Source organism: Glycine soja, chromosome 10 (genome assembly GCF_004193775.1).
Source record: "Glycine soja cultivar W05 chromosome 10, ASM419377v2, whole genome shotgun sequence".
In the NCBI taxonomy this organism is placed as follows: Eukaryota; Viridiplantae; Streptophyta; class Magnoliopsida; order Fabales; family Fabaceae; genus Glycine; species Glycine soja.
Window position 1 is genome coordinate 41,988,206 of NC_041011.1, and position 8,387 is coordinate 41,996,592.

The 8,387-nt window shown below is 36.1% G+C and overlaps 2 protein-coding genes across 3 annotated transcripts; both read right to left on the reverse strand.

Annotated features, from left to right (window-relative positions):
• Positions 1 to 143: 143 nt before the first annotated feature.
• LOC114370720 (N-terminal kinase-like protein) lies at positions 144 to 3,039 on the reverse strand. Of its 2 annotated transcripts, XR_003657909.1 has the most exons (7): positions 2,643 to 3,039; positions 2,398 to 2,496; positions 2,163 to 2,314; positions 1,959 to 2,031; positions 1,743 to 1,865; positions 1,021 to 1,279; positions 144 to 534 (listed from the first exon to the last, which is right to left on the reverse strand). XR_003657909.1 is itself a non-coding variant. In XM_028328115.1 (6 exons), the coding sequence occupies exons 1-6, from the start codon at positions 2,766 to 2,768 to the stop codon at positions 1,274 to 1,276; spliced, it is 579 nt and encodes a 192-aa protein (XP_028183916.1). In that variant the 5' UTR covers positions 2,769 to 3,039; the 3' UTR covers positions 757 to 1,273. The 2 variants fall into 2 exon arrangements, 1 of the variants encoding a protein (XP_028183916.1); XM_028328115.1 differs by lacking the exon at positions 144 to 534 and having other exon boundaries at positions 757 to 1,279.
• A 1,091-nt stretch (positions 3,040 to 4,130) lies between these two features.
• On the reverse strand, positions 4,131 to 7,921 carry LOC114372181 (ubiquitin carboxyl-terminal hydrolase 2-like). Its single transcript, XM_028329629.1, has 6 exons — positions 7,823 to 7,921; positions 7,579 to 7,632; positions 7,394 to 7,440; positions 5,435 to 5,481; positions 5,217 to 5,319; positions 4,131 to 5,131 (listed from the first exon to the last, which is right to left on the reverse strand). The coding sequence occupies exons 2-6, from the start codon at positions 7,607 to 7,609 to the stop codon at positions 4,355 to 4,357; spliced, it is 1,005 nt and encodes a 334-aa protein (XP_028185430.1). The 5' UTR covers positions 7,610 to 7,632; positions 7,823 to 7,921; the 3' UTR covers positions 4,131 to 4,354.
• Positions 7,922 to 8,387: the final 466 nt, after the last annotated feature.

Sequence of the window (8,387 nt, forward strand, 5' to 3'; positions counted from 1 at the left end):
ACAAACACTTGCAAATCTATTGAAAAGTTCATCTAGGAACTTCAAATTGTATTATCCACTCTAAAGTAGATAAATCTTTATATTTTTCTCAAAAAGTCTATTGTAATCAAGAGACTGATTGTCTCTTGAATTGTGAGTTTCCTGAACGCAAGGGAAAGGGATTCCTTGGGTGTTCAAAAGTTGTAAAAAGATTTTATACAAAATTAGTGAAAATCTCAAGTGAGTTGCTTGAGGACTAAACGTGGGCACAGAAAGTGACCGAACCAGTCTAAATCAAGTTTGCATTTCTCTCTTCCCTTGTCTCATTTATTTTATTACAATCAATTTTATCTTACCCATTTAAAAGAACATTATTAAATTGATTGTTTCGTCTTTTTCTTCTGCATTCTAAGTCTATCCTTTTTTAAGTTATTGAGACCACTTGTTCAATAAAACGTTTTGATGTTTTTGGAGCAGGAGCTGCTATGGAACCCCACAAATCACCATCTTCATCCTTGCTCAACTTTGGTGTACTTTTGGATCGCAAACTTGAGGCTAAAATTAAAAAATAAAAGAAAACCCTTCCAATTGGTACACGAGAACATAACATTCACAAGTAAATGAATTTAAATTAATTAATGGGATTGGCAATATTCCTTTTGCATCTAGGGATTGTAAGCTTTCACGTTTCAAGCACAGATCAAAAGCTAAATAAAATGGCCAGCATCTCGAAAACATAATTGTAATTTTTTCGGTAACAATTACCAAATTCATGCCTTAGCGAAAGGTGAGTATACTATTTTATTAAACACCAAATTCAATCATTAGTTGCAAACCTGAACTAGTAATTCATACACTTGCATCAATCACTTTGTGATGATTTTGTAATTAATCATAGGCATGGACATATAAGTATTTTATAATGCCAGTACATGGATAAATAACTTCCAATCTGACATCGGAAAATTTTAAATAGTAACACTAGCAGACAAGGAAATGAGGAAATCCCTTCCAAAATACTAATAGTTGAATAACCAATACCTTGTTTTTAGCTGCGAATCAGGTTGAGGAACTGGCCTCCTTTGAGCTGCTTGAATTTTTGCAAGAGCTGGAGCTGGTTTTATTTCTTCAAGTGGTTCCAGATCATCCCACCCATCCTTGTCATTTTCACGCTCCTCGTCGAGTCCATTCTCTAGTTCCCCCCAGCCATCTGTTGACGTTGGGGATGTAGGGACAGGGTGTTCAGCAAAATCTGGTGTTGAGCTTACACCAACAGGTGCTGTTGAAGGAGTATCTACAGCTAGAATACACAAAAAAGAAGTGAAATAAACACTAGTTAACTAGTAAAGGTTAATTGGGTGGTTGAACTCATGCTACACTTTTTAGGTATTGAGTTACGAAAATAATTAATCAAGTGCTTGAAGCTTAGTCAGATTTTGCCAGTTCCATTGATTTGTATTGTGATCCAACAAGCCATGCATATTGCTGATCCCCCATTCCCACCGTGGGGGGGGGGGGGGGGACTCCTTTCAAGAGAGCATCCATAATGTCAGTCAATTTTGCCATAAACTTTATAAATAGATGCTCAAATGCTGAAGACCAGTAAAGTGAAGCAACAAAAGGCTGTAGCTTGAGAATAATTTTTGAAATCACACTTTGGTCGGCCAAAGAGTAAGGACATTCATGACCTTTTAACCTCATACCAAGAAACCTATGCTAAAGCTAACAAGAAAACAAGGTATTGCAGCCAAACACTAAATTACCAGCATTTGCCCAGAAGAAGCTTCATTACTCCCATCAAACTCTGATAGAACATCAAAAGCATGGAGTTTCCAGTCCAATGCTTGTGTGACAACAACACTAGCCAAGCAAACATTACCATGAACCTGCAACACGCAAAGTTGGTCAGAAAAAAAAACACAAAAAAAGCAACCAGTGAGCATAAAAACCATATTTATATTTAGCTCATGAACACTCACAAGTTTACAATCGTTATTTAAGAAGCTCACAGCTTTTGCTATTTGATGCAGGCCCCAAGCATAATATTCATCCCTACAACTCCAACAAGGAGTAAAATATAACAAAAGAATACTACTTAATCCATTCATGTACAATGAAAGCTGTCAAATGATGCCTCACCAACCCAAATACATCATGATATGAAGTGGGAACTCCATTGATACCTTTGTGTACCTTCAAGACTCAACTCCTTAATCTTGTCCAACGGCGGCATCACCGGCTCGGTCACCATATAAATTGTAACCTTGGGAGAACCAGCGTCGACGGTTTCGATCTCGGTGCTGTGAAGAAACGACAAAATATTCGGATGCCTAACCTGAAAAATTGCACCATCAAAAGGAGAAAATCATCCAAAAAAAATTGAAACCCCCGCAGCAACACAAGACAAGCTAAGCTTACAGTGCGAAGACTTTTAACGCCATTACGCCCCGCAGCTAAATGCCCATCCTGAGCTTTGCTCCCAGACAGAGAAAATATTGGCACAGGAGAACCGTCATCCTGAAACAAAAACCAAATCAACGTCAAATTATTTAGGTTTAGTTCCAGATTGAAGGTAACATTGACATAAATATGAATTTTTATGTACATATAGTTGGAATTACGAGTATACGAATTAGAAGAAGAAGTGAGAGTGAGCTAGTTACCTTGGATGTGCCGCGAAAATGAAGCCAAGAGCCCCAAGCAGAAGCGTAAGGTTCACCGGTATTGTATGGTAGATCTTTGAGGCCGGTTCCAGATCCACTCACCACCTCTTTCAAGAATTTGAACATTGCTTGCTTCGATCCACGATCACAATTCTGATCTGATAGTGATCACTGATCAATCACGCTAACGCTACTACCTATAACTATAGTACGATACGGTTCGGGATCTGAAACACTCTTTCTCAACGTAATGCATACAATAGGAAGAGAAATTGGATTCTTCGCCAACCAGTCCCAAGCCAAGCTACTAGCATGGAGGAGGGAAATGCAAATGCTCTTTCTCAGACAACCTTTGCTTAAACGTGCTTTTTAATTTCTTATATCTTGCCATAAACAAATGTTAACTTTCATCGTTTTTATTTATTTTTAATTGGATAAATTATTAATTCGGGTTTGATTTTCTCTGTCCAAATCATTTGTTGTTCTTTTACGAATTTATCAAAAATAGATTCTTGTAAAACAAGTAAACAACCACCGTTACCATGACATGATACCATCTAATCATTTGGTTAAGCACATAATTTTTTTTTAATTTAACCTTATGAAAATGATTTTCTCGAAATAAAAAGGATTTTGCTTCTACCATTTAGGAAGTGTGCTAATATAAAACTCCTAGTACTCCAAGATAGTTGTAAAGATTTGATTGGCATTGCACTCGATAAATCTATTTCGTGACTTTGTGAAGTATGGATATTTTTTTCTCTACAAGCCACAAATTGAGCGTTTCGCTAATTTAAATTCTTCTCCTCGTCCATTAGTACGTTTACTCGTTGATCGTGCAGACAATGTCAAATCCCCTTAATCGATTTTTTAAGGATCCTTAATCGAATTAATAATATGAATTACTCTTGCGCTCATGAAAGAAGTTTAATTTTAATCACATTGTAAATCCCTGACATAACGACCACAGAATTCCGAATACTCCCAAATAAAAGAGCAAAGTTGGTGCAGCGTGGAGTGATATGCAATTTATACTTTATAGACGCGTTTTTTGAAATGGAAGAGTTTCACGCAAACGCAAGTTTAATTTGATGAACAAGATCAAATTTTAACCATAGAAAGGCATCAGACAATAGACATGTTCCTTAACATGAGATGATATGATGCAACTGAAATGGGAGCAACCAAAAACTTGAGGATGAGTGGTCCACTAAAAGAGGAATCAAGACCTCACAGAATCATCTGTAAATTGAAAAGGCTAGTATTTCTCGGGTCAATTTTTCAGCACAGGCATTCATTTTAACTATTCCGCTGAATGTTAAAGAATTCCTGTATGAAACAAGATTAATGAGATGGTGTTTTTCAAACATTAACCAAAGAAGATCAGGTCAATCACAACTTGATTAACGTCTCTCCTTTCATCTGCAGAGAGACAAACCGAGGAGGGGGGTGACGGGAGGGAGCTAAAGATTTGCTTTGAAGATTAAATTCATCCTCTAACAGTATATTATTGAATCCAGAATCACTAGTAAAGAGAACTAATGAAGAATCCTTACCAAAGAGGGTAGAGTTATATCCTTGGATCAGAAGAAGCTTGTGTGCATCAGTACTTAAGAGAATGCTAAAAATAATAATTAAGTGCAACGTGATACATATGGGCATACTCATATCTGGGGAAAAAAATCCACGCATAAGGTTGTATAAAACATTCTTCACCGAGGGCTGCTTGTTTTCTGCTTGGCCTTCTCAATGAGGGGCTTCAGCTGCTTCTTCTCAGCAAGAATCTTTAGAAAGTTAAACAAAAAGGGTATGTAGTTGTGTTTCCTGCGAATATTTTCTGTTTTCCATTTTTTGAATTTTTCTTCCTCCATCAAGATCTTCTCAGTCGCAGCTTCAATCCCAGCATTCACTTCAGAGAGAGAATTGTTCAGTGCCTCAAAACTGCTATTGTCGACCAGTCTGTCTGACTTTGATGCTGCTAGCTGCTGCAAAATGCGCTCCCTCCTCTTCTGAAGTTCCTTCAGCTCAGCTGTATACAACTCTTTCCTGTTCTTGATGACTGCCAGGAGATTGAATCTTATCTCACTTTGGGAATACCTTTCAATGCGTTCCTGGATCACAGGCTGCACTATCTTCAACCATTCAATATCACCTTGCCCACCAGAGCACTGACCAAGGCTGATGGGACCCTCCTTTAATCCATCAAGCTCATACAGTACCCCATCAACAGGTAGATAGCTTATGAAGTGGTAAACATCATCATCTCTGGTAGCAACCTTTTGCTCTTCAGGAACAAAAGGTTCTGGCCTAGCAAAGCTATTATGGGCTGTACGTATGGCCTCACTGTTATTGATGGCCAAACCTTTGAGTTCAGGAGGGAAATTCTTGGTAAATTCTTTCAATTTCGTCAGCTCTGGACCAATGTCAATGTCTGGTGAATTCATAAGAATGGACAAGATTGCTTGGGTTGCACAAGCATTATTAATTACCTACAAATGGACGGCTAGATCAGTAAAACCATACAACGACAAAACAAGTATGATATTGGCTTTTAATTATTAAAGTAAAAATAACCTGACTAGCAAAAAACAAGTTAGGGTTGGGATCTTTGATAACCACTCGGTCATCCTTTTCTCCTGGACGCCATTTGAAAAGAAAAATCAACCCATAAACAGGCCTGAAATTGAGGACAAAATCCCACAGAAAGAGAGCAGGGAAATGTTCACAAATCAATTATCATAACATATGGGCTATCATTACAAGTTCAAGACTAGCTGATATAGTACACTGACCTAAGGCTGTTGAGAGAGTCAAGATCCAATGAATAAAGTTCCTCAACCTGCCAAGGCATATCTAGGCGTGAGGAATTTGGGATAGCAAGCATAAAAATATTCAAACTGGAACCAGAAAAAACAAAAGTAAGTGTTTTTTCTGAGCCCGGGAATTTACCACATTTATTTTGGATAACAACATTGAACAATTTCCATGGTCAATAAATTGAAAAATTCTCAGTTGAACAATTCAAATTGATAATTTTCTGGTAGTTTTCCATTTTGGTAGTGACAAACCCAGATTAGTTCCAAACAGTCATGCTCTGAATTGGCAAGAAAAGGTAAACAACAATTTGCTTAACACATGCCCAGGAACAAGAATCCCTTTGCACAAGGTCCAAGCTTTTCCTGAGGGCATTTAGAGGGTGATAATGTAATTAGTGTGCGGCTGTTATCTGTATATGTATATTCTGGTGGCTGCACCAGATTGTGAGTTGAGCTGAATCAGCACCTTGTCAGTTTTTGCGTCAGTGCCCTGTCAGAATTAGTTAGCTCACTAACATTCAGTTTGATAGCTGGAGTCTACTACAGGTCAAGTTAGGTTTTAGTTTTTTAGTTTGTAGCAGAAGCTATCTTGGTTTTGAGTGTGTCTGTGTGTATGAGCCTTGAAAAAATTTCTCTTTGTAATATAAATTCATTTTTACAGTTCAATAAAATTTTCATCAGATCATTTCCTCTTGACTTCTCTCAACTCTTTATGGTATCAAGAGCTTCAAAGGCTAACCATGGCTAATGATCCAAATCCCATCCATTAGATAACTTTCTCTGTACTTCTCTCAACTCTATAGGAAAAGTCTCTTTTCCATTCAGCAGCGTTATTTTCCATTCTCAATCTATGGTTCATGCTTTCTTGCCTGAAAATGAAAACCCCAGCCAATAGCATTGCTATGTGAAAACTAACTTCAGATTAAGGTATTTCACTTCCTCACAAACCCTTTAATTTTAAAAAGGTGGTACAGCTTCCTTTCCTCCATCATTTTTTGGTGCTATTAAGATAACCTACACCCTTTGACTCATTATATTAGTTCATGTACCATGGGACAATATTTTAAGATTCTGTGTGAGCACAGAGAGTGCCCTCAGACTTTGGCGGGGCTTATGATGATTCCTTACTTCATTATATTGGGTTTTGAGAAGACAAGAAGGCTGGCATTATCAAGTCAGGGGGTGTGCAGTCTATATAGTTCTTTTGTGAGATTGGTTGGATCAGATGCTTGCATCCTTTAGAAAGTCTCATACTACTAGAATTATGACAGCATAGGTTGTGCTTATCTCTTCTTATTGGCATTGTGCTCAGCTCATAGGTTTGTGGTTGCTTCAAGGGAGTTACCATCTGCAAAGTGACGGGGCAGACTTGATGCTTTCTTTATTTTGTTCACCTTCTTCTATCTCAATTAAACGGGCTTGGAGGGTATTTTTTAGTTGCCCCCTAGTTGTATTCTTCCTCTCTTCTCTTCAACAGAGTTATTTACATTATTATGAATGTTAGGACACTAACAAACAGAAAAATTTGACAGTTAAATATCCCTGTAACGTTGATACTAAATGCTAACCAACCCTGTTCATGGGAATAAAATTCCTAGGTATAATATTCCTGAGAATGCAATATTATAGCTTGAAACAATCATCCCCAATATGTCTTTGAGAGTTAGGTTTTAGAGAGATAAGAAAGGGAGGGTGATATTATATTTTTAAGTTTAGAGAGTTATGCAACGTTTATAAATAAAAATAAATAAATTATGTTTTTATTTTAAAAATTTACCAAAATAGAGAATATTTATTAAAAATAAAACAATTGTTGTCCCCTCCCTACCCCCAAGGGAAGCAAAAGCTCCTAAACAAGAAACAAAAACCAATATCCCACACCAAAACCAAGCTAAAGAATATGAAAAAAATACATATCCAACATAATAAAAATACCTGTACTCCTTTCACTTGCATTTGCTGAATAAGTTCTGTAAACACACCTGGGAGAAAAAGAAGCAAAATCAAAGTATAAAAGAGAGCACCAGTCAAACAGCATCTCTATCAAACAAGACTCTCAACCCTAGCCACAACTCTAACCATTATTAATCTCAAAAACAAAACTCATGAACTTTGCATACCGGGATCGGACTCAATGGTGCACCAAGACATGATTCTGAACAGTTAGAAGCAACCTGCGAACAAGAAAAGGAACAGGAACTCAGGTTCAGGTGCACGATTTTTTCAAAAACAAAGTTGATTTTTTGTCTTGCTTGTTCCCAATCTTCTCTCCGGCAACCAGAAATATTCCGCATACAAACATGAAACGACGCTGAGAATGAATCGTTTTCGCAATAAAACGACACGAAAGAAAGAAAAAGTTACCTTCGTTACTCTCTCCTCTGCCTTTGATAGCCCCGGTCCGGTTGGGTTAAGGTTTTGGTTTTGCACTGTAAATGTAATTCCAGTCCTTTCTTTTATTCCACGTTCCACTGCTAAGGATTTATACTTTTATAGTAAGATTTAAATTATTCATTTAATTTTTATAATTTTAAAATTTATTTTTTAGTTTTATAATTAATAAGTGAATGATTTAGTTTTTGAAATTTAGATTTTAATTTCTAAAATATTTTTGTCATAATTAAAAAAATTTAACAATAAAGATTTGTTGGAAATTAAAATATAAACTTTAAAATTAAAAAATTTATTTATTCAACTTTAAGATTAAAAAATTCACTTATTAGGATTTATTAGGATTTTATACGGACTAAGTGTCTAATTAAACCTTGTAGTTATATATACAAAACCACATTATTATTCAATAATTCCTTTTTTTAATTTAAGAGAACAACTATAAATAATTTTTTATAATATATAAATTAATTTCAATTAAAATTTGTAATAAATAAATATTTCTAGAAATAAGAAATAAATATTAGATTTATGTTGA